This window comes from Calypte anna, chromosome Z (assembly GCF_003957555.1).
Source record: "Calypte anna isolate BGI_N300 chromosome Z, bCalAnn1_v1.p, whole genome shotgun sequence".
Taxonomy (NCBI): Eukaryota; Metazoa; Chordata; class Aves; order Apodiformes; family Trochilidae; genus Calypte; species Calypte anna.
The window spans coordinates 68,369,284-68,396,069 of NC_044274.1; the positions used below are offsets into that span (position 1 = coordinate 68,369,284).

Below are 26,786 nucleotides of genomic sequence, written 5' to 3' on the forward strand. Positions count from 1 at the left end.
CTTTTTTATCTGAAAGAACAAAGGGAACACATTGAAGGGAGCACAGCACCACAGTTGATTTTGCCAGAAAGAAACTTACCTACCACAAAGACCCTGTGAAAGAATTCAGGAAAATGCCACATCATATCTCTACTGCGCATTTGCTGCCAGTGAGGCTGAGATAAGTCATAAGTCCTTCAAGGTATTGAAATATAAATGCTTCAAAAATGACTTCATTTTTCAAAAGTTTTATTGTTAAGTTTGAAGACTAGACAAGGTCATACTGGTTTTACACCGTTCTACATGATTTTAGTATATACAAAACCATTTGAATATTACACAGCTTGAAAGTTGCAAAGGTCATTGTGTCTGAGATACTTCTGTACTTACTGACACATCAGAAGCCAGCACTGAATATTATAGTTCATATTAGCTGTATAGCAAAGATACACTCACTTAGTACCCTTGGTCTTCAAGACTGACACCAATTTGTATGCAGCCATTCCAAAAGAGAAAGTCAACCTCAAAACCAGAGCCAGTTAACGTGATGAGCCCTTAACAGAACACAGACAAAACTCAGCCCCGTGCCAGTGATTTATTTCATAGGCTATAAATGTAGCACATTACAGAGCTACAGAAGGTGAAGTCTGCCTACAAATGCTTAACTGGTTCAGAGTCAAATTCAATTAGAACATTTTCAATCTTGTACAGTGCCACTGGTACAATTAATACAGAAGTCAAGGATCATTTCAGAGTGTTTATATGTCCCCTTTTAAAGAGACAGAATCTGTCCTACACTTTTTTCTGGTTTGGGGGTAGCACTGTCTTTCACTGGGACAGCACAGTCTTGTTAATTTGTAAACTGTCCCTTGTGCCAGTCATGTTCTCCAAGACAGGTAATAAAATTAAAGGAAAAAAAAAATTTTTTTACCATATTTTGATTCTCATCTGTTTTGTAAAATTTGGAGTACTCCACAGAAATCAGGATTTATTTCCTGCTTACTTGGCTTACAGTTAGGGCAGGATTTGGTACTATGGATGCACAATATTATTTAGGGGAAGCTTTATGGTAGCTAAGGAATAATCCATTAGAAAAATTGTCAGAATGGTGGTGGAAATTGTGAGGGCATCACATATATGATTCTTTGAAAAGTTATCACAGAGTGGTATCACTATGTACGGAGCTTTCTTTGCAGGTTGACAACTGCTGGCAGATGAAAGCTGACACAGGACCAAAATACTCAACTTTAAATTAATACAGAATAAAATGGCTATGTTAGTTATCATGACAGCACTATTTTTATATGCAAATGAGTGGATAAAAATTAAATTACTAAACCAAGAAAGATTAAATAAAACCCAACACTGAAGCTGCAAAACATGAATAGCATGAAAAAAATCACTTAAGAACACAAACTACATATTTCAGAAGAGGGTTAAAAAACCCTGTAACTCTAGGGAGCCTCATTTTCTGAAATTACCTTCTATTTTTTGGATGCAGATGACTAGTGAAACAGTTACATGCTGTTCTTCATATCTGTAACTAATTTCAGGGTTAATTGTTCTTCCACAATAGCAAAATGGTTTTGGACCTCTTTAAATATTGTATGTGCCCTAAAGATAAAAATATTACCTTTTTTGTTAATTTCTTTGTTTTGTTTTGTTGTTTGTAACAGCCAGGGTGCAAAATATGGGCAGTAGGTAATCTAGGAATACACTTGTCCTTCATTATTTTGAATTCTTTTTCTCTTTAGAAGTACCATCATGATTGACTTTCTCTTTCAAATTGCTCACTATTCTTGAAGACCAATCCATATATACATCATTAAGGAATGCTCTTAACACAGTTACAGACAATACAGTAACAGTCTAGTGGCTTTTGTTATGCAGCACAAAGTAAAAAATAAAGAACAAAGTTAGCAGTGTTGCACAGGACCTCAAAATTTCTTACACATACTTTTACCTTTACAAGACTCGTCTTTAGAAGTCTTTAAATGTCTAAGCCTTATAAAATAAATACTTGTATAAATACAATTTAAGGATTAAGTCATTTTATAGAGGCAGGGTGTTCTGTTTGTTAAAACGTGACAGTTTAAGTGACACTATCAGAAAACCGCCACCAATATATCCCCAATTCTTGTATGTAAAATTCCTGGCTGCTATTCTAGAGTCTTTCACAGTTCAATGGATACTATATTTTGTCTATGGTGGAGAATGTGTGATTAAATGCAGGTTTTTGAAATCCAAACCATTTTGTTTCCAAAGTAAACTTTGCCCTTTGCAGACTGTGGGCCATCTAGCTGCTTTGCCTGAAGAAGCACCCAAGTTCTTACTTGAGTGTTTCAGTGAGAATGTAAAAATGACAAAAAAAAAAAAAGTTCAGTAACGTTTGCTAAGACATGCAGCTGTCTATCTATCTATCTATCTATCTATCTATCTATCTATTGATTTACCCCTCTCCACATAAGCATGTTATGAACTTAAAAGGGTGACAGTAATGCCAAATGCTGTTAATTTAGGTTAACAGAAAAAATGTCCCACTGCTCTTTGTCCCAGGATTTTTTTATACTTAGGTGCTACTCCAAAATAGCCATAGAGAACTTCATTCAAAGGAAACTTGGAGTACTCTACAATGGTTGGTATGGTTATCTCTATCATCAGGGGAAACTGAGGCACGGTGGAGAATGTTCTCCCTACTGCTGCACTTTTCCTCCTAAAACCTACTTTTAAACTGGGGTCTTCATTGGCTATTTAAAAATTTTAACATTGCATGTATGAAGCATTTCTGTAGATGAAGCATGATAAAAGCAGCCTCCCTCATGGTTCACTGGCACATGTCTGAAAAGATGTATTTAGGAGTTTAGGGTGCCAAGGGGCCCCTCCTACGATACTGTGTGCCTTCATACCTGGGCGGAAGGCTGTGACCACCACCACAAGAAGAGCCTACCACAAGGGTTTTTTGTGAGTAAGGGAGCAATTTCTTCCATGTGCCTTTTAGCATCTGATTCCTTCACCCCATATTTACCTCCGCACAGAAATTAAGAAAGTTTCTGAAAGAAGTAATTGGGCAGGTGGCTCCATCTAGAATTGTGTCACGAAATGGGTGGAGGATTTCTGATGCAAGGTGTGCCTTTACCTGTGTGGGTGCTTAAAATGAGATGCCAAGAGTACTTTGGTGTACTTTTTCAAGACTCCTTGAAAAAGCACATCCCAAGCAGAATTAATAAACTTTGGCCATTTCATTAACTTCCTAATATACTGATAGCAGATTTTGTTCCATATGAAAACAGGTCACCTCTTTCAAGGAAAGGAACATTCATGGCAATACTAAAGAGAAAAGATGGAGGTCATGTCTATAGCATGCAAACTATAGAAGTAAAGGGGGGTTAGTTAGGAAAACCCTTTAGGTGAATGGACTCTACTGTTCTGATGAAAGTGATGAAAGGTAGCTTGTAATATCACAGGTACTGTGTTTTACAGTACCATGGAGTATCTTCCAAAATATACGTCATAAATACTGACAGTGTTTGATAGGCACAATTACTATAATGCGGTCATCCCCAAGTAAACTTATTGCTAAAAGCTGCAGTATCACTTTTTGCAAGTAAGATGACAGTGTGATATATGAAGAACTCATCAGCCCAATGTTTCTAAAGCTGCAAATGAGCTTTGTCATGCTATTTCTCTTCCCTTGTAAAAAGGATGCTGCTGGTTTTCCCTAACACGTTTCAACTAGCGTGAACAACTCAAAGGAAAACTAGAAAGATAATTCCACAGCAGAAGGGACAACACTAACAGCTTCCAAGGACAAAATTGGATTGGATCATTTAAAGGGCAGGCTTAGACCTCTTTGCGAAAGACAGTTAGCGGCCTACCACAAAATGAGCACTTGTTCATGAAAGTGAACATGTTCACTCAGCATACTACAGACTTTGCACAGTTTCTTCTACGGAGGGACTTTCAGCTACACGGGGAGGGGGGAGGGCTGCACCTCAGTCCTCGGTCGTGCAACCCAGCAGCTCTGATCTCAGGGTGATCCTGCCATACCATGACCATGGCAGGATGCGGACGTGCCGGGCGTAGATCGGAGGGTCGATGACGTTTTTACGATGTGTGTCGTTGTCAAAATTTCCCTGGAACACCTGAGGGGGGGAAAATTAAAGAGAAGAGTTAAGCCTGTGCAGTGGAAGGAATCCCTGTGGTACACCCCTGATGTCCCTGAGCACCTCTCTCATCTCCCTGCTGGACTTGGATCATCTGGGTACCCAACTGATGCTGCAAAGAGCACTACCTTTGCTGAGACCTGAGGATTTCATGGAATGGCAGAGACCTCAGAGCTGGGTGTGAGTGTGGCACGCTCAGCCCTGGTGCAGATTTAGGTTGTGATTAAAAGCTTTATCTGCTGTTCCGCCTACACTCAGGGCCTTGCTCTACAAGTTACATAAAAATCATTAACATTTAAAAAATTCAGTGCCTTTTTACTTGGCATTTGTATCATGCCAAATTAATCCCAGGAGATCTTGTTATTGTTTCCAACAAAATAACATTAATAGTTAAAGTTAAGAAGAATTTTTATTGTATCACATATGAACACAGCTTGAATGCCCTTATATAAGCCCTTATAAAGTTAGTGATTATCAAAGATGCTATTTGCTTCAGTCAAACAGAATTCATCATATGAATTCAGGGTATTGGTTTGTGATCAGGATAAGAAATCTTAGCATGGTACTGTGCCTGTTAGTATGCTGTTTCCACTAGTAGATGTTATCTAATACATAACTGAACTGAACTGAAGTTCCCAAACTTCTCTCCATGTCTCTGAATATTTCCCTGGACCCACTGCTTAAATTCAAAGGCTATGGCACCACTTTTTCTTTTTTTTTTTTTTTTTTCCCCAAATCTATTTGATTATTCTTTTGGGGTGTTTTTCAGTTTTGATGGAAAATGTTCACTCTCTTCAAATGTCAGACAATTCACTTTTTACTTGTAAAAACAATAATTGATAGCTTTTTGACTTTAAATGATTGAGCTTCATTTGCGTCATGCAGAGGAGGAATATGGACCTCCTGAAGACACAGTTATATGTCTGAATTTGTACAGAATGACAAGTTTCCCACGAGCTCTTGGGGAAAATGTCATAGGTTGAATTCAAAATGGCTGATCCGCTATTTTAGCCATCAAGCTTGTTTTTTCATGACATATTTACAAACCACTATATGAAAATCTCAACTTTTTTTCACTTTCACTGTGCTGCATCTTTTCCTAGGATTTCTAAAGCTTCTCTCAAAAGCTTCTCTCAAGTGCTACCAATTTGGCATCTCAAACAAAACATGCATGCTCCAGAAGAGATGATCTTTCACAAGTGATAAATCTGCCTTCTCCTCTGGCATCTCACTAACACAGAGATGAGAGCATTAAAGCACCTAGGAGTTAAGATAGATGGATAAAATTGCAGACAGTCTGACCGTAGAACAAGAGTGTTGTGGGTGTAAGGAGAAAATGTATTTACCACAGGAAAAATGGTTTGTCACCCAAGAGCAGTACTGAATACATAAATCAGCTGGAGGGCTAGGACTAACAAGATTGCATCTGAACTGAGTTTCATTTGTGATAATATAGCATAAAGGCAGTAAGCTTATTATTACAGTTACAGAGTGGCAACCCTAAAGTACAATATTCAGCTAGGAAAGCTTAAAGGTAAGGTTTTTTCATTTGATTTCTTGCACATGCATGCAATATATCTGTTGATGTCTTTTACCAGTCTAGATGATAAGCCATGCAGAACTACAGACAATTCTTGCTGCAGAGCTACTGGAAAATTCCTTTACTCTCTGTTTTATTTCCCCTACTGGAGATGTATCTCAGAGATAACATTTAAATGAGGGCTTAGAACAAAAAACATTGTTGTTTACCAGAAGAACGTGTCTACAGACCTGGTATTTATAACTGTGCATAGATGTGCAAAATAAATGGCAATATGTGATGCAAACCAAACAATCTGGTCATTTACTTACAGCAGGAAAACAATAATTAAATTTTCTTTCTAACTCATACATGATTTTATTAGCACTTGAATTCAAACTCATCTGTTTCATCAGTTAGTTTATGCAATTCTGAAATGCACCTTCAACGTTTCCCTCAAAATTTAAGATCTAGTTTCAAGAAATTAGCTGAACATGACAGATCAGAAAAAGAATTTTAGGGAAATAAATCTATTAGAAGGTGAGGGAATCTTTTTCAGCATCCACAAATGTGACCTGCATAAAATACAACATTTGAAGAGCAAATGCACTCATTTTATTTTTTTTTTCCTGTGGCTAAATCTCTTGTGTGAAAAATATATTCTTTATCACTCTTCATTTTACTTCAGCCTAAGTTGTCTAATGCAGTCAAGAAACTTGGAAAGAGCAGGGAGAAAAAAGGACAAGAACTGTACATCTGACTTACTGGTAGAAAAAAGCTATTTCTCCAGTGAAATGTAATTTCATTTTAATTACCTGTCTCTTTGTGCCCAAGCAGGCAATACTAAATGAGCCACACAAGCAATTAAAAGCCCTGGAAGAGCTGGTAGCCTTATACCATAAGTGTTCACTCATCACATTTCTTTCTTAGAATTTGTTTTAGCATGTATGTTTGTATGTTTCAGAATAAAACACCTCTGAAAGCAGATGCTGAGAGTGATAACGTGCAGCTCTGTGCCATTTTTCAGATGGAAAAAAAAAAAAAGTAAATCACAATAAAACCCAAGCTGATTAGTGGTAGCAGAGTGTAAGTTTAACATGTCAGTGTATAAAGCCTGTGTCTATCTTCGTTTTGAGTTTCAGGTGGGTACAGATCTGGTCCTGCCTTATCTCAAACAGCAAATACACACAGAAAAAGGGCAAGATGGCCAGAAGCACAAAATATCCTTTTACAAATTATTAAATGGGCCAAGTCTCTTCATCCTGAAAGGAGACACAATAGGTGTCTATAAAATTGGTGGTATTTCAGTGTTCCCTCACCAGAGCCACAAGGGGACAAGGAATGAGACCAGATTTGTCCTGAGACACCTGAAGGTCACTGTTCCCTGTACAACACGTAATTAAACCGTGGCAGAATTTCCTCAGCTTTCAAATATTGATAAAGATCAGGTAAACTGTTAGGGCCACAATCAGCAAGGGCTATGAAAAGTATAAACAGAAGAAATCCAGAGGCTGGGAAGGTACATGAGGGAGGGACAGCAGCCCTATTTTTATTTCTCTAGTCAGCTGCTACAGGATGTTCCTGCCCTTGGGCAGAGCTTCAGCCTCACCCAGCCCCATAGTTCCCACATCACAGGGTGCTGGTGCTGGTCAAAGTGGATCAAAGCTCCTGCATCTTGTCAATCTTACTGTAGAATCTTCCTGATTTTATAGTGGATATATCTATTTATGTTGGTCTGCATGTTTAGAAGGTGTAACTCACTGAGACATTCACCCATTCAGCTTCAGCAAGTTTACAAATACATACCCCACACACATATGTGTAGCTCCTCTGTGGCATAAACTTTTACAGCTACTATTAAAATAAAAAAGTAGAAAATGCATGCTGCTGCACCTTGAAGTATGCTAGCCTTATTTTATGATCAGTTCATGCAGAAGAGAACAAAAACCTGTCAAATATGTACTGATATTCTCTGTAAAAAAGATTTCTGAAATATAAATTACCCTTGCTTACAGTTGTGACCAACAAGCAATTTGTATGTCTTGCCTTCAAATATTTGTTAAGATTTTGCAACAGAACCAAGCATTTTGGCATAAGCAGAAAATCCAAAGAACCGGTGTGTATTTTAAAAAGAAAACTATATGGTGATTTTCATAGAATAATTTAGAAGAAATACCCAAAAAATAGCTTGAGAAAAGAGAACTTTACTACAAGTCATGTTTACTCTGCTCCAAATGTAGAGCTGGAAATCAGGTTTTAGGGCATGTCCATTAACAGGTGGCTACAGTGGGAAAGATTGTTGTGCAGTGTCAATGGATACACAATAAGGCTGAAAATTCTGTCCAGAGATTCTCTCGGGATCTCATGTCTTGCAGAAACTTACAATGTCTGAAGAGTGTACATCAACCATAGCATTATTGGTATCTTCTATCTATAATGATGGCTAAAGTGAGAGTTTAATATTCAGGCCTCAAGAATTTAATTTCATGGAGCAGTTAATTCTACTCATATTACAGATGGAATTTTAAATTTTTTTTTTTTTTTTTTTTTTTTTTTTTTTTTTTTTTAATAGCTAGACCTATCTTCTGTTTGGAGTTTGCTTCAGTGTTACACAACCTATATTATATCCTTAAGTTCTGAGTAGATATTAGACATATAGAACATTTAAACTTGTGAAACACACTATTTTTTCCACTTGATTGATCTTTTGATGCTAGAAAAATGGGAATTTATTCCAGTTTTCATAGTTTATAAGATCTTTCTGAGAGAAATTTCAAAGCCAAGTAAAAAGAGAAATATTTTGAAGATCAACTTCCCTTCTAAATGTTTACAGATATTCAACATAGAGACTGTTAATATGAGCATGTTGTCTCCCTTGAGCTTTTGCTATGGTATGAAGGATAAGGATATGTGTGCTGGAGACACAGCCTAGAACAAATGTATCTAGACTCTCATCTGACACAAATCATGTTAACACTACTAGAAGAAAGACTTTTAACATAACAAGACCTAATTTTTAATTCTTAAGTAATTTTCTTTCTTCTATTACATTCTTCTAGATGCCATTGCATTCAACTAGATATGCAAAATATGTAAGTTATAACTAGTTCACAACTTTGTGCACAAATCTAATGACCATTTACATACTGTACATTGTCTACCTGCAGGTAATTGCACTGCAGATGGTTGCTAATGACTGACAGTGCTGCAGACTGCTAGGCTCCTTTATGCTACTTTTAAATGTTCTCAGTTAAAAAGAAAAACTTAAAAAAAATGCCATTTGACATTGCAGTTTGCCTTCAGTTATCTACAGTAAGCTGTGCAATTCATAAATCTCATGTGGAATGTGATTAAAAAGGAAAAAAAAGGTCAAATTTGGTTTGCAGGTCCTTAGCTTTGGAGGCATAGTGAGCTACTGACCTCTAGTTGAGAAAAATAAGATAGCTATTAACTCTGGTCCTTTTTCTAAAATACATTTTCTTCCTGCTTGCCAGCCTGCAATGTAATTTATTCTGCTTCTTGAAGACAACAGGAAGAGCTTTAATATTTTCCAAGCTACTACTTCAAGCTATTTAAAATTAATGAAAAAGGCTTCATTTTTAAAAGACATGGGTATTCCCTAGTACCTTTTCATCTGTATTCATAGAAGTTCAGCACAGATATGAACTCAAATAGCTGCTCAATAAAATAACCAGAAGCCAAACAGGAGCTGCAAGAGCCACTGTTCTTGGAAAAGCTTTTTCATTTGAAATGGTGCAAAGAAGAAAACTGAACATGGTGTTTCCTAATGTTTGGAAAAAAAGCCACAACAAACCAAAAACTAAATTGTTGTTCAATACTGCTTTGTTGATTGATGAAAGATAAAGGCTGCATACAGTGCACTGGTGAATAGAAGATACCAGTATTTTTGTCCTTTGTAAAACAGCTTCACAAATGATGAAGAGGCAGAAGTGAATAGCTTCAGGAATTCACTGAGATCTGCTGATACATAAGATGTAACTGCTGAACAAGGAGATGTTCAGCATTAGGCAGGATTAGGCTCTCAGCTCTTCAATATGTTTTGAAGTCACAATATCAGCAAATCATTATTATCAGCCTACAAATATCTCTATAATTTCTATGTCTGAGACATTCTTTTTATCTTTTGCTTTTCCAGAACGCAAAATGACATATTTGATTAGGACTTCAAAAATAGTTATTTTTCTCTTATCCTGTCTCATCTTCTCTTGAAGTTTTTGGAACCATTTTTCTCCTAAATTATTGGATGGCTGCACAGGTATCACAGGATGAGTACAGCACAAGTAAGTCACCTGAAGAGGAAATAAAAAAAATTGTATATTCTCTTCTTCATAGAAGAAATCAAGATGTTCAGTTAATACATAGAATGAATGAGGGTAAACTATGAATAGTTTATTCTTGCTGCTGTTGATAGTTGTCAGTATCTATCTTTTACCTCTCTTCTGTTTCTCCAGGGGACAGAAGAAACATTTCATGATAGTTTCACTTTGATGTCAAAACATGGTTTCTTCTACATTCCCATATTTTGGGCTAAATCTTGTATCTTAAGCTAAGGGAATTGTGGATTCTGTGAAAGATATTAGCATCAGAAAGGACCAATGATGCTATTTCTTTTCTGCTCCCCGTGGAAGACACACAGCACTGCTCTTTTTTTCTTTTTCTTTTGGGGGTGGGGCTTTTTAAATTTTTCACTTATATTTTTGTTCCACTGTACACACACTAAAGTGCAGGCAGTATTACTGGTGCTGTACACATCCAGTGGGCAAATGCCATCAGAGTCCTGAAACTGAAAGCTTCTACAGGGTGATATTCCCTGCCTATGGCCTAATGCAATTTACTTGTTCTCAGTAATAAATAGATGTTGGCAGTAGATTTGCTTGTTAGAAGTGTAGATGTGGTGAAGTTTTGGCTTTTTTGAATAGGGCATCAAAATTCAAATTCAGAATTCAATTTGGTGGAACTGCTGTAATGCACGGTGGTGAAATTTAGTAATGATGAGTATCGAGTTATACCTTAGTAAATCATAACCAATGTCACAGCTACAATATGGACAATGGTGGAGCAGGTGGTAGTTCTCTGCTAAAGACTGCAACACTAAAACAGGCTTGGCAAACTACATGTAAGGAAGAGCTGATCCAAGCAGAAAGGCTGAGAAAACAGGACAGACTGAAAGAATGTTTGCACTTATTCTTAGTGAGGAAAGAAGGAAGGAAGGAAGGAAGGAAGGAAGGAAGGAAGGAAGGAAGGAAGGAAGGAAGGAAGGAAGGAAGGAAGGAAGGCAGGCACTTGGCACTTCGAGGTTGCCGATTCCCATTTTCTGCTAAGAAGACCTCAGAGGGGATTGAAGAAGACTCCTCCCTCTTATAAAGTTCACTGAATGACTGGAATGTCAGACTCTGCCATTAGACAGAGTGAAGATACTTTGGATTAATATTTCTATATCAAAGACTGAGATCTAGACTTGTATCAAGTGGTCTTGTTTATTTCATGCAAATTTAAATTCAGAAGTTATAACTTCTGATTTCCATCTAATTGCATTTGATCACACTCTGCTTTTAATTGCTCTTGATTTGTTAAAGAAGCATAATAAGATGCATCAATTTTATTCTTAGGGATGAAAACTAATACAGAATAGGAGATGTTTTAATAAGACAATGATTAAGAGGTTTTCATTGTTCCTAATGGACTATGCATTTAACGACGAAAAATGCTGACGATGATGAAAGCAAAAAGAATTTAATTGCCTTGGCAAATGTTACAAACAAATGTGGGTTGGATCAGTGCTGCTAAGTAAGAGCATTCATTTTCTTTTAGATTTTCTTGCAACTGTTACTGTGTTACTGGTTGGCAGAAACCTTAAGGACCACCTGGTTCCAACCCCCCTGGATAGGCACAGGCAACTCGCACTAGACCAGGTTGCTCCAGGTTCCATCCAACCTGACCCTGAACACTTCCAGGGATGGGACAGACACAACTTCCCAGGGCAAGCTGAACCAGTGTGTCACCACCCTCAGGATAAAGAATTTCTTCCTAATATCTAATCTAAATCTCTCCTCATTAATCTTAAAACCACTACCCCATGTTCTATCACTCCATGCCCATGTAGAAAGTCCCTCCCCACCTTTCCTGTATCCCCTTCAGGTATTGGAAGGCCTCTGTAAGGTCTCCCTGGAGCCTTTTCTTCAGGATCAACAACTGCAACTCCTCAACCTCTCTTCATAAGAGAGGGGCTTCAACCCTCTGATATCTTCATGGCCTATTCTGGACTTGCTCCAGGTCCTTCTTGTTTTAGGGGCTCCATGACTGGACACAGTACTGCAGATGGGATCTCATGAGAGGAGAGGGGAGAATTCCACCCCTTGACCTGCTGGCCATACTTCTTTTCTGGGCTGCAAGTGCACATTGCTTCTCATCAACCAGCACCCCTAAGTCTTTCTCCTCAGGACTTTTCTCAATCCATTTTATGCCCAACCTGCATTTGTGCTGAATGCATGTTCATTCCCTTTTTCAGTATAACAAATGAAACATCTTGCTAATAGTAAGTTTGGCTTGGAGAAGACATTTCTTTCACAGATGTTTTGCTTCTGTTTTTAAATGCCAGGGATTCAAAATGCAATGTGTACAGAGTACTGAAGTAACTATCTGTCATTTATATTGAATGCATTTATGGTATGTCTACAAAAGGTGAGTTGTTTGCTTCCAATTTTTATCTGACAACCAATTATACTAGACACATCCATAATCATTGGTGTCAGGACCTGCTCAGTTGAATGGCTAAAACAACTGATTTTATTTTTACTTTCTAAAATCCTTTAGAATTTAATGTGGAATAACATCAGTGCAGGATACGACCACAATAACTGCCATTGGTCTTGAAAGAGTGGGAATTTACACTGCCACCTTTAGATAATAATCTTATAAACGTAACATATCTGTAATGGTCACATACATACACTTGAGCACATGTTTAATCCAGTAATTTAGAAAATGTTTCCTTAGTAAATGAGTGTACATTTGTGATCAGTTAAATGATCAATCATTTAAAATCAGGCACACTTAAGAGCTGGAGTTGCCTAACACCTCATCAACACATCTACCTATACTTACACAACACACATAAAAAGCTTTCTCTTTATTTCAAATAAATGTATTTAATTGACCTATATGAAGGATAATAATTTTCACTGAAGAATTTTTGGTTTATTCTAAGGCAAATAAATACAAGTGGAAGATTTATCACCCTGAATACAGATGCTAAAACTCGACATACCCATTATGAGATGCATCATGCATCTGGTATTCTTATTAATTTATCTTTTGCTTCAATCAGACATAATCTCACGAAGGTTTTTAATAAATAATTCACATTTTGTCAGCTTGCTTAACGTTTCCCTTAAGCAATGCATATGCTGCATTCTTTTTCTTAACAGATGATATTATGAATTCAGGTATTTGCAGTAAAAAAGTATTATACAGTTTAAATGCAATTACAATGAATAATATTTTAAATAATAAGAGAAAAGTTAGATACCTACAGTTAAATTAATCATCAAACCTACACTATCCATGTGCCTTTCATTAAACATTTGCAGAGAAAGCTGTGAAACTTTTTATGTTTTGTATTCATTTAATAGTGTAATAAAAAAATAATCTTTTCATTCGGTATTTGAAATTCTAGTGATTAATGTCCAGGAAAAACAAACAAACAAACAAAAAAACCCCAAATCATTCCAGAATGTCTAGGTAATGAGGTACATTAAAGATGTGCTTTGCAGAAAATTACATAAAATAGTGAATACTTGTCAAAATACACAATGACACACTAGTTTTGAATATACAAATAAACTGCTATTTATATACCTTCTCCTCTAGAGTTAAAGGAAGAAATAATTTCAATAAATGGAGAACTGTAAAGTTTTATGTCCCATATTTAATAACGTTAAATCAGGTGCACTGCACTGATAGTTATGATATTACTACACTCTGAATGTCACTGTGTTATATGACTCTTTTTTATTCACCTTGACTTTTATCTATGCAATCCTATGCATATGGAACCCTATAGAGGAGACAGCAGACAATGATCTACAGGCTTCCAGCACTGGTGTTATTACAGACGTAGGCCCTTGCAAATGTTACCAAAATATAAATTTTCTCCTTGCTTTACCTTATCCTTCTTTTGTTTTTCATCTTGGTATATGATCCAGTGCTCCCCATCATTACTGTAGGCAAGCTTGTAGGACCCCACAAACTGGACATGGCCAAAATCTTTAGCTCCTTGGGTAATTATGCCAGTGATTTTTGTTGGGACAAGCAGGTCAACCTAGACAAAGCAAAACAGAAATTAAGCATGACAGAGGAGAATGTAATTAGAACAGCTTCTGTTCACAGTCTAACTTGACACCAGATTGAAGTGAAATGGCACAGCAGTCACACAGAGTTTGCAGATAGCTCTAGGGCATATGACCATGGGGACCAAACCCAAGAGGTGGCTTTGCTCTGCTTGGCAACCTTGCCCACCACCAACAATAACTTTCCTTCTCCAGGCTCTGAGTCAAAATACTTTTGTGTTCTGTTACTTATTGTTTATAAGTCCTAATGACACATAATCTGATACCATTGACCATTCTGGTGTCATATGTGGTCCTGACAAAACATCAGCCTCTGCTGCAAATAATCCATAATGGGAAAGTGTTCCCATGTGCTCCTATTAATAGGAACACAAAGTGCCAGAGGCTGATGTCACAAGTGCCTTTCCATTTCCTTTGCAAGTAGCAGAGTCTGTGCTCTACTAAGTCTTTTAAAATATTTGCTATCATACTTCTTTTACAGCTGAACTTTTCTTCACTCTTTAAGGCTTCATTTCTTTTTCTGCCCAGGAAGCTCTGAAGTTTTTATTCCTTGAATTTTTTCAAGTCCTTTATTTTATAATCTTAGCACAATGCCTTTAAAAATGCAAGGCAGGAATCTTAGAGCTTAATAAAATGTGAGCTTTGAGGCAGCTTTCATATGGGTCAGCATATCTCTGATCAATTCTTTTGAACCAGAACCCAACACTGAATATTACAGATTCGGACCAGATGACTTGGATTAAAATGCTCAAGGAACAGAATACAATAACAGAAGTAAATTGACCTAGCAACATATTCTTATAGGAAGAATGGAGGATTTGAATTCCCTATAAAAATTGACATTTTATTAAATGTGAGGTAAAATCAAGGCTTCATTCTGTGTCCTCCAGCAATATAGACAGACAAAAAAAAAAAAAAAAAAAAAAAAAGAAAAAAAAAAAAAGAAAAAAGGGCAGATTTAAACAATAAATGGACAAATGGCTGTGAAGCAGTTGGCATTTTTAATATTATCAGTTAAATCAGGCAAGAGATACTAATAGTAAAAATATTATAGTAAAATGAGAGGAGTGCTTAACTCCACGAAAAGATGACTGATATTATTTTAGCAGCAAACCTTTAAAAAGAGAAGGTGAAGAGATAAAGAATTTCTGGTGGATCAAGTGCTGAAGATCCAGCCTTGTGATCTTAGGAAGCTGAGGGCCCCTGAGCATACTAGATTTTGACTAGAATGTGAATCCAGGCAGAAAGAAAGACAAGATATAATACACAAGAAATCAATTACGAGAAGAGAAGGAAAAATAAACTATCATAAGACCACAGCTAGTCCAAGCTCATGTCATTAAAAGATGGATACTACTGTTTGGGCTCTACAAAGAAACACAAACACAAAAAATATTTGAGGGTACATTTATAAGAAAAGGGACACCCCTGCACCAGCATTTGAGGATAGGTAGCAAATGATGAATAGCAAAACCTTTTAAGAAAAGGAATAACTTAAAAGCCTCAGTACTGAGATACTATTACATTAGGTGGAAAATGACATTGTCTGAAGAAGGTCCAAGAGTTTTATTTCTACCAGAATGAATTAAATTGTTTCCATCTGATAGCAGCAATGTAGCTCAGAGGGACACCTCAGAATGTGAGGAAAGCATCCTTGGGAAGAAAAAAATTTTTATCTTCTCTGTGTTCAAAGGAGAGAAAGAGGGACTCATCAACCATCACTCTGAGCAGGAGTCTGCTTTGGATGCTCTCATAGAATGCTTGAAGGGACTTTGTTTTTCTGTAAGGACCGCATGGAGGTTTGCTTCCATAGAAGCATGGTATGCTTCCATAGCCTAAGTGGCCCTCTGGGAAATGCACACTGTTAATTAGTATAAGTCTTTCATGAACTAATAAACACCAAGGCTCCAGAGAATAGTCTGTTTTACAAAAAGGCTGATCCAGTAAGGAATAAGTAGTTGGTCCACAGTTCTAGGCAGCATTTGAACTAAAAATTTCAGAGTCAACTTTCGATACCCTTTATAAATAATTGTAACATTAATATTTTCCAAGTACAAACTTATTTTAGCTGAGAACACTTCTTATATTGAAAGCTAATGTCTCTCCTGTTAACTTGAAAAATGTCTCCATAAAAACCAGTTGTTTATAAAATGTTGAAAGTAATCTAAAAGGATTTCACAAATATTTAACATGGCCAAGACAGTCAGTATTTCTCATTGAAATTCAAGACAGGGAGAAAAAATTCTCATTAAGATTCAGGGGATTTCATAGGTAAAATCAAAATAAATCTTTATCATCACACAGATCCTGTGTTAATAAAAATTTTCTACTAACATTTTTTTTGTGCTTATAGGACATATCCACTGGCCTTGTATTCTTGTTCAGGAAAATAATGTGCAAAGATGAAGGGTAATTTGGCATTGTTCTGTCCTTTTCTGAAGGACTTATACAGTAGAATTTGTGTGCATGTTCGTGTATGTGTTGTATTTTAAAAAAGAAGCAATGAATAAACAGACTCTGCTCTAGGCTTTGACAGTAATGACAATATAGATGATATGTTTTGTTGGAGATGGAAGAAAAGAATAAAAACACATAGCACCAGCATTTCCTTCTCAAATTCCAGTATCTTATTTACTTATTTATTCATAAGCTGATGAGACACTTGCAGGCTATAAAGACTGATATTAGCCAGTATTAAACAAATACAGTTTTTACTATGTTGTTTTATTGCCTTCTGCAAGGGGTTACTATCCTTACTTTTCATTCTTCCTATTGAAAGTGTTTTAGAGCAGAAATGTGAGAAGAATTTACACAACATTTTCGGCAAAACATCTGCATTAAATAGCCTAAGTGCAAGCCATAACTTCCTGTCAGGCTGCAGAACACATTTTATCAGATAGTGCAGATAGCAAGTAACAGCCAATGAAACAAATTAGCAGGGAGAGAAGTTGGATTAACATTCAACCACTATATAGTCTTCAAAGTTGAATGTGATTATCAGGATGAGAATGTGACTTTGGCTTTTTCAATGCAGCAGAATTTAGAAAGAAGCAGAGGTAATTAGTCTGCGGCTGATAGGATTATTAACTGGTTACAAGAAGAACCATGGTTTACAGTTTAATGTACATTTCTACAAGCATTTGATCAAAAAGCAGTTTAACATCTTGTGTTGGAAAAGAACTCTCTTGGGCTATAGCTACTCCCTTTGCACAGATCTGTTTCCCACCTTTCTTCAGATGTTAAAGATGATTCTATGTGATTTGGAAGATAATTAATTAAAAAAAAAAAAAAAAAAAAAAAAAAGAAAAGGCTCAAAGATAAATCCACCTGAATAGGAAAAAATTTTAATGAACCCTACATGGACAAACACCATCTATTGTGTGTCAGTGTGCAGTTAAATGTGGAGTAACCGGTACTTGTACTCTAAATAGTTCTCCTCTATCAGAAGAGTCATATTTATGCACTGTCCTTGCTCTGAGTGATCTGAAGCTCATAAATCTCAGTTTTCAGCATCTGACTATTCAAATATGCTCCTCATTACTATTGTCACCTTTGAACCCAAACTCATAGAGAACTGCAACTTATAGGCGCAGAGACCTTCTACCTGGCAACATTCAGGAAGATAAGGATGACGAATTTGGCAGCTGGGACAGCTGTCCATAGACCAGTTTGGATCTGCAAGCACCAAAACTGTATTTATATGTACTGAGATTGAAAACAGCTATAGTGCCTCTGGACCCGATGTAGTCCTCTTGGACTAATCTGTCATTAATTTATTTACGTACTTAATAATAATGGTTTTATATGTATTATGGGAAAAAGAACCCACCTGGATTGATATATTTCCTCAACGTTTTATTAAAATTCGTGTAAATCTGATATGTATGATCAACTGCATAGCCATTTTGAAGGTAGCATCTATTTCTTACGGAGAAACTTTTCATACCCACACTTTACTAAACCATGACTAATCTCTTTTTATTGCTATCTCAAACCTAAAATGTAAAAAAAAAAAGGGGGGGAAAAAGAAAAAAAGCAGTAAATTTTAGCCCTAGGATCTGAATTTTCATAAGCACCAAAGGGAGCTGCTACTCATATCCTACAGGAACTCAAGGCAGTTGAAGTTCCACAGTGATATCAGTTCACTGGTAAATCCTGCCTGCAGCACACACAAGATAATATTGTTTTCATACTGATCCTGCAACTGGAATGACTTCAGCGAGTTTTGGTAACTCTCACAACTTATCAGGGAGTATTCATGTTCTCAGAGGAAATGGCAGTACATGGTATGTCCATGCCTAAGCTTAGTCTAATGTAAGAGAAAACTTAGTATTTCAAAACTATAACAACATTGATGATCACACCTATAACTTTCCTCCAAAAATTGACTATTTTACATCTGTGTATGGGAGTATTTTTACTGTAAGTATGAGGACTTGAGTAGAGATAACACAGTTGATTGCATTGGTCACCAACAGTCAAGAACACATCAATAAATCAGCAATATTCTCTCTATTTGCTATGGAATATTCAAAGCTTATCAGTGCTTGATGACGCTAAGAGATTTAAAAATAGTCTAGTAAATTATCAGAGATTAGGCAGGCTTAGACATCTTAAGTGCATTAGTACACTTGAGGAGTTAATAAAATCTGTAATACCTTTCAGTCTGGGATCAATCAATTGGCGTTCTTGTGGGAAAGCCAAGGATAAAACAATATTTTGTCATAATTAAAAAAGAATAAATTATGATTATGAGTAGCTCATGATACAACTCTGATGGTATATTGTGCTATCTTTGTGTCAAGGACTCCAGATGAACATTACTGCAAGCAGTGACTGTGCAGTGCAATTCGCTGATCCCAGCACCTAGTTAGAGCTGGAAATAGATATGGAAATAAGCAAAAACCCTCTGATTTACATTCAGTTCTTTACATAATGTACATGCCTCTCAAAGCAAAAATTGCATAAAACTGGCTGATAATTAGAAGTAGCTTCCAGGAGTATAGTTTCTGGAAGATAAAATTTAAAGGCGTTATTCCTGTACTAACAATAATGATGCTGAAAACTTCTAATATAAAATGTTTGACTATTACTAAAAGTGAAAATAATACACAGAGAAGAAGTATTACCATTGTAAAATATATATATATATATATATATATATATATGAAAAATATTGACCATTTCAATTGCTGCTTGCCTTTCTTCTCATCCATGAGTTAGATTCGTCCACAAATGCCAGGCAGGCATGCTCCACTCCCTTTAGACTGAAAGAAGTGTTAGGAAGGAGTATGGTTACTTCTCTTTATTTTACTAAACCATACTGATTAGCAAATTTATCAGCATGGTTTCCTGCATGCCCATGCTGCGAGCTCCATTCCAGTGTGAATCCTCTGGTTTTCTGATTAAAAGACCATTGCAGGGATTCTCAGATGGTGGAGTGGGTAAAACAGCAGCAAAATACTGGTAAACACAGACAGGAGAAAACTTGTAAGCAGGTTGCAAGAAAGATTGTAAGCAGGGGAAATGTGGTCTATTTAACTGTGAATTTCAGACTGACACTTGATAACCAGAACTATGAAAAGGGATGAAGTTAACATTTTATATCAGCACCCCAGGACAGTGTCAGCTCCTGAACTGCAGTAAGGAGAAAGAGAAATATCTCAGATTTCACTTATGTTAGGTTTTCAGTGCATCACAGGTTTCAAACTTAAATCAAAGGATGGTGATGCAATGCCTGGGAAAGCACAACTCTTCCATATAAATGAATTACTGCAGCTTCTGCCTGGTTTTCAGTGGGGAAGATGATGTGACACCTTTTATTAGAGGGCTGATAAATATCTTTGTAAAAGTGTTGGGATCATAAATGGACTCACCTTTGCATGAGCAGCTCATTTTATTTTTAAAATGAAAAATAATGGTGGCAATACAGAAGTTCATTATTCACCTGGCCACTTTTTCTCAGGCAATTAATTATGTTGCAAGTATTTTGTGCAGTACATAAAAGTGTCCTGATAATCTATGAGTATCTGGGATATAGATCAACAAGTAAACTGAAGATATGCTTTCACATAAGATACAGCAAAGTGACTAATAATTAATAAAACCACTGAACTGTTAAAATACTAAGAAAAACCTGCCTCAAAGAAAGTTAAATCTCCATGGAAGACAAGTGGAATTTTAGGCTGATATTACCTCTTTGTATTTAAAAGCTCTGTTTTCATAGGAAATGCAGCCAAGACAGCATCATTCAACCATTCTTTTTAAGAATTGCTTTACCCATCTGTCAGCCAGGATTATTATTCATAACCTGTTTCATACAAATAAGCCACTGTAGCTCTAAACTAGAAATGTCAAAAATGTGCTACTAGACTTTGAAAAAATAAGCTTATTTGTTTTTTTCCCCTCTTTTTTTTATTATTTATTATTATTATTTTTGTGTTTCCCGCCCTGAAATGATAGGACAGGCTTTTGTTTCCACCATTAGCAACCAGCAGAAATAAGCAAAACTGATGTACTACAGTCTGTGAGATGGCTTTGGCCTTTTCAGTGAAAGAAGTGTTTTTCCAGGTTTACAGAAGAAATGAAGTTTATTTTTCATTTCACACTAAATGTTTTGGCACTTCTAAAGGCAATAATCTTGTAATGTACTGGTTTGAATACAATTAAAAGGTCTATTAATCTTCATTCTCCAGGACATAAGAAAGATTATCTGTTATTAGTCAAAAGGACACCCTAGAGGCCCTATTACAGAGCTCTGTAAATAGACCTCTGGTCAAAATAAGACTTGGCTACTAGCAGGACATATCCAACCCTAGGACTCAGTGCCTTTGATCTGACACAGATGCATTTTCTTGGCTTCCAAAACACCCTGTAACGCTTATCAGCTCTCTGCACCTACTGCGGAGTTTGCGGAAACCACAAGGCATGACTGATTTCAGGGATTAAGGCTTTGCTAAAGTTGTTGACCAAGCCTGGAGTTATGGAGAAAAATATTTTCCTGTTCCCCCCAAAGTTTAAGAAATAAATAAACAATTCAGTTCACGCTGTCAGAAATGGAATTAAAAAAAAAAAATTAAAAAAAATTAAAACAGCAGGACCATATTTGGCTTGAAGAACTAAAACTTTACTTCCAGCTAAATGAAATAGGAATTTCTCTAAGCTTTCTCCTAATGATAGAACTGCACAGAAATCTGAAAGAAAAAATAAAAATAAAATGGAAAGAAAAAAAAAGAAAAAAAGAGAAAATCAGCATAATAAAATATCATGCTGTCACAGCCTTCTTGTTCTGGTTAGTTTTCCTTTCCCTTGATTGCAGTATCTTTGCTTGTATGCTAGAGGTCTCTACAGAAGGCTGATGGAAGAGGACAAGCTGTGCTGGTGCAAACCAAGGGCCCAACATTGGGCTTCCAAATGTGGATACAAAATATATATATTTGTTGGCTTATTACACCTGCAGTCTCCATCAGTTTGATGTAAGGACATTTCTTGAGCCTTATGTGTTTTGTCTATTTATTAATTCCTGTTGAATCTCTTCCTGTAAGAACTGGATGTGTTCATATTGAGTCTCCCCTTGCACTCAAATCAACTTTTCAGTCACAAAAAAATGTGCTGGAGTTTCTCTGGCCTATTATGCATTGTGTATAACAGCTTCCTACGACCTGACTCCCAGTGTCTTCTAGTCCTTGTCACGCACACTTCCCTAACCCATGAACAACAGGCAGTAGCTTATCCATTTTATGGGCAGCACAAAGGAAAAATGGGGGCTGCAAAAAGCAAGAAATTCCTAAATCCCCAGTTTGTAGAGGTATGGTATGGACTGGTATGATATTGACTACTATTGCTACAGTAAGCTCAATGCTAGCCCTTAATGAGAATATCTTTCCTTTTATTTGTATAGGCCTGCCACTTGCCAATCTCATGTGATACCACTTGATTCTTCTATTGTGAAAAATACTGAATATTACTTTCCCAGACCACTTTCTCCATATTCTTCTCTGATTTTTTTTGTTATACTACAAACTAAGAATTAAGAAGATTGGTCTCAAAGTTAAAAAACCAACAACTCAGAACTCAAAACCAAACTCAGAAAAGTCTGTCAAGTACTTTATACAACTGAGTTACAAATAATTTACCGGAAAGTAAGGACAATTAATCCTGAGCTGAACAGGAGAGATTACTTTAGTATGATAGAGGTGTGTGACTAAGAGGTTGAAGTGCTTTACTCCCAGTCATTGTCCTATGTATCACAGCAAAAATACACAGAAATAAATCCCAGTATTTACCCTGACTTCACCACTTTCTGGATCAGATTTCTGATACTTATTTTTGAAATATCACACCATTGATTCTTAAATACTATTCAAAGAGTGAAGATCAGCATGCTGCTATCCACATCTGAACATACACTAGCTGTATTCTGCTTCAAGTAGATATTGTTTATCTTGGATATTAGTGTTTCTGTACAAGAAAATTTTATCTTACTGTAATGGGTTAGTTAATGGCAGTTCCAGAGTTGTAAAAATCCTCTCAAATAGCTCCTACAGTCTATTGTGGGCAATGTGGTCCTAAAGTTGGTGTAATAAATTAATATAACAAAATTACAGAACTGCCTTCCTCTGTTTTATCCCCACTACATAATCATTAAAATCAAAGGCTGCTCAGTGAAGAGAGCTGTACTTTATAAACAATGCCTTTTTTAGCTTTCTTTTTACTTAATTTCCCCTTAATCTGGAAAATTAAGGAGGGATAAAATGCAAAGTGACAGATGAAAAAATTGTCCAGAGAGCTGCTCATACAGAGTCTCTTTCCCCGTTCTAAAGACCACATTGCCTAAATGGCTGAAGTGCAATGCTCAAATGAGATTTACAGTTCTCTGTAAAACTGAGGAACAGATTAAATCTGAAAAATTAATTTTAATGTTTTCATTTATTTTCCTGTGTGTTAAATTTTAATTTGCTTATATCTACCAGTGCAAGAAATAAAATCTAATTCCCAGAATTCAGTTCTTGTTTCAGTCAAAATTAAATGAAAAGGCTCACACAGTGTGGGAGGAAGACAATGTAAATTGATTAGCTACAATTTCCACCTTCTGGGTGAACCTCCATAATAGATGACAGGCATTTTAAAAGTCACAATTAGATGCTACTCAACAAGACATTTATTTCCAGTTGAACTGTTTTTTACCAGAATGCTATTATTCCATTTGAAATTTGACCCAAAACTATGAAACTGCATTCTTTGCTAAGTATCTTCTCTTGCCCTTCCTGGATACCTTGCCCCTCTTGCCTAACATTTTATGACATTTTATTACAAGAGCGGAATGCAATTAGAAAATTTAAGAAATTATAGTAAAAAAAAGGCAAAAGATTGCACTCTCCATGTATACATCTGCAGAGATATAAAGTCACTCAAACATGAAAAATTTTTCAAAAATTCCTTCATTGTCTTGTGTTTTATTTATGATGTATAGTTTAGATGGAAAATTATATTAGAATTGAAAAAATACATTTTCTGTAGAGTCAGATTGACTTAGCAACACAAAATTACAGAGAGTATGACGGGGAATAAAGAAAATAAAGGAAACTAGTTTAAAAATCTCTAATAATAACCCTCAAATAACTCTTAAGTTCTCCTAAAAAGGAGATTTACTTTTTAATATCAAAAGACTTACTAGGACTATGAATTATTGCCATGAACCTTGGAAAACAACACTTTTAAGCTTCTCTCAAATAAAAACAACCCTTCTGATGTATTTTGGAATACAAAGCAAATCCTTCTGTAGTCCTGCAATTTATATCAATGCACATTTGAAGGAGGTGAAAAGACTAAATAGTTTGGTGGCACATGCTGAGAAAAATGGCCAGCCACTAATAACTAAACTGGCACCTGTTTTAAAGCAGTTCTGAGGGGTTTTTTTTGAGTGAGGCAGTCCTCTCAGTGGAGACAGCTCTGCTGGCAGGAAACAGGCAAGCTTGTCTAAGGAGCCAAATTAATGCATCATTTGTTCATTAGTCACCAAGCATCAGTCTACTGATGTCCAGGCTATCACTCCTATTTCCTCATTTGGATTTGGCACATGTTCTCCTAATGTACAGTTCATTCTTGGGATGCCCACAATCTTTAAATGAAGTTCATCACCCCATTCATTGTGCATCTATTAGCCTGCAAGATATGTGGAAGAAAATCATGGTATTTCCAGAGATCCTGTTGAACTGGATGAAGAACATACATAGGCTCAATGAAAGACACTGAAAACAACTCAGGTTTCTTCCACGCTGGACTTGTGTGTTGTTTGGAGATGTGAGACTGCTGTGCTCTGAGGCCCTTATTGAGTTTGGAGGCATCTGTACTTTGCCACATTGATTGGTCACCATATTTTATAGTCACACCATTGCGATGCAAATTAGCTAATGCGACAATAAACCACGTTCTAAAAATCTCTTACTTATTCTTTGGCTCCACAAAACAGCATCAGCTGAAGCTGTTATGCACTTCTTCAAAAAAAGAAAGTCTTGGCTATTCCTCCAAAGAGCTACTGAGGTTTCAGATAGTTCAGGATGCTCAGTATCGTGTAGGAAAATATAGAACTGAAAAATAGTATTTGTATAACTGGTATTTAGCAGCAGTTCCTGAGTTCAATGTAACTGAAGTATTAATAAGACAAACTGAGAAACATTCCAAAGTAAAACAAATAAAAATAAATTCAGATAAAGGTATATACAGTGAGGGTCTGCTCCTATAAATATAGGAGCTAAATACTATAAATACTCTATCATGCCTTTGTAGTATTTCTGATGTTGCCAGGGGGAGATCACGAACCAAATGCAGCAAAGCCTTTAAAAACCATCCCTAGAGTTTTCTTCTTCTTTTTAGCTGAAAATAGTGTTCATATGTTACATTCCTCATTACCTCTTAAAAAAGATGACCCATTAAGATCAGCCTCAATGTTTTTACTTTTACCATTAGAAATAACATCTGTGTTTTTTATAAAGGTGTTTCTATTTACCAGCTATATATAGAATTAACTTCTAATTGTGAAAATATTCTTCTGCTTAATTATACAACAAAGAAAGGCTTGGTTGAAATAGGATTAATATATCTTGTGTTTAATTAAACAAGAAGCTCCTAAAGAGATCACTCCAACAATAAAAACAATTAAGACTTGGCTATGTATAGGATATAATTAGGCAGAATTCTCCTTGTAATCCCAAGGACTGACTTTTAAAGCATGCATTCCTTTAAAACAAGCTATTATCTGTGTTATTGTAGAGAAAACTACCAAATGTAAGTACAAGCACTGCCAACTCAGATATTATCTCAGCGCCATCTTGATGTCAAAGATGATTAAAAAACATGGCTTCATTATGAGAAAACTTGCTTCTATTTCTCTCTCTATACCTGTTAAATCTCAGCTCCTGTGAGTCTCTCTACACAAGCCCAAAATCCATGAGAAAATTCTGACACGAGGCTGTTCTTACACTCTATATTACAAGTATCAAAGTGCTCTTGAACAAGGCCCAGATAATTGAAAAAACATTTAGTTGTAGTATTTTTATGTCTACTGTGATTTCCCTTTTAAATTCTCCTCCTCTCCTTCTCACCTTTCTTACTCAGATTTTTCTCTTATGTCATGTTTTCTGATGGGGAAACTACTCTTGCGTTACCTGAGAATCAAGCAGGATGAATGTTATTAACCAGAGTGGAAAGGTCTTGCACAGTACATTGCTATCTGAGTTGACACCTGAGTTAACACAGAAACCAAAACCAAAAATTAGATTATTTAGTCCTTGGCCACCACTATTTCTTTGTGTTTATGTCTCAACTGCATTATTTACTTAGCAAGAATTGTATGATCTCTTCATCAGCTGCCAAGCTAGGAACCAATCTGTTTCTATCAGTGCTGTATAGGAAGAAGAATAAGAAAATGAACAGTAGGCTTTGAAGAAATACATGATGATGTTATCCAGAATCTTGTAATGCGGTTTCACTGTATTCTTAAAGTGATGTAAAGACTAAAAGCATATGAATGCAAAACTGAGAGGATCACTCAGCAGAGAATAGCTTTCTAAGACCTTTGTATATTTTACTTATATGATCTTGACAGATACATGCATCTTATATTATCTAATATAAGTGTCTTGCTTAGTCAAGAAGTATGATTTGGGAATGAACATGCAACGCTGATAAAAAAAAAAAACAACAACAAAATCCTAGACTCAGCCCACTTAACAAAGCATCAAGTTATCAGAAAACAGAACTACAGCTAGCTTCACTCTATTCTTTTCCTTTCATCCTTCACTGGCTTTTATCTCATCTGTTTTTAAATCAGGTATTTTTTACTGCTTAAAGATACTTGACCGTGTCAAGGTCACTTCATTTATCTTCCTCATCTGTATTTCCCTTTGTCTGCTTGAGCTTGGAAATAGCAAAGGGGAAACAACAGTGTCCTATTATGCTTCAGTCTAAAACAAATTCAGGTCTACCTACAAAAACAATAAATGGTGTTATCAGGAAAGGAAGTGGGTGCTATTTTGAAACACTGCCATGGAAGAAGAAGGAATGAATCAGAAGCACATTTGCATCCTTTCCTTCTGTATTCCTATCTTGCCAGTTTTGTAGTAATGTTGTTATTTTTTCAGAAGGCAGGAAAAGAGGGTTTTGTTTCACAGGCAGAGACAGCACGTTATTTCAAATCAGTGGAAAGGATAGCTAGGTAGAACAGGCAGGAATTTAAGACAGTGTAAAACATCTTTG

General features: G+C 36.2%; 1 protein-coding gene across 1 annotated transcript in view; it reads right to left on the minus strand.

Moving 5' to 3' along the window:
- Nucleotides 1–3,714: 3,714 nt before the first annotated feature.
- Nucleotides 3,715–26,786, minus strand: part of EDIL3 (EGF like repeats and discoidin domains 3) — a 227,730-nt gene continuing 204,658 nt past the window's right edge. The window contains exons 10-11 of the mRNA XM_030467107.1: nucleotides 13,847–14,002; nucleotides 3,715–4,121 (exon numbers count right to left, since the gene is read on the minus strand). Of these exons, the coding sequence (XP_030322967.1) occupies nucleotides 3,972–4,121; nucleotides 13,847–14,002 (306 nt within the window). The 3' untranslated portion in view covers nucleotides 3,715–3,971. The remainder of the gene's footprint in view (nucleotides 4,122–13,846; nucleotides 14,003–26,786) is intronic.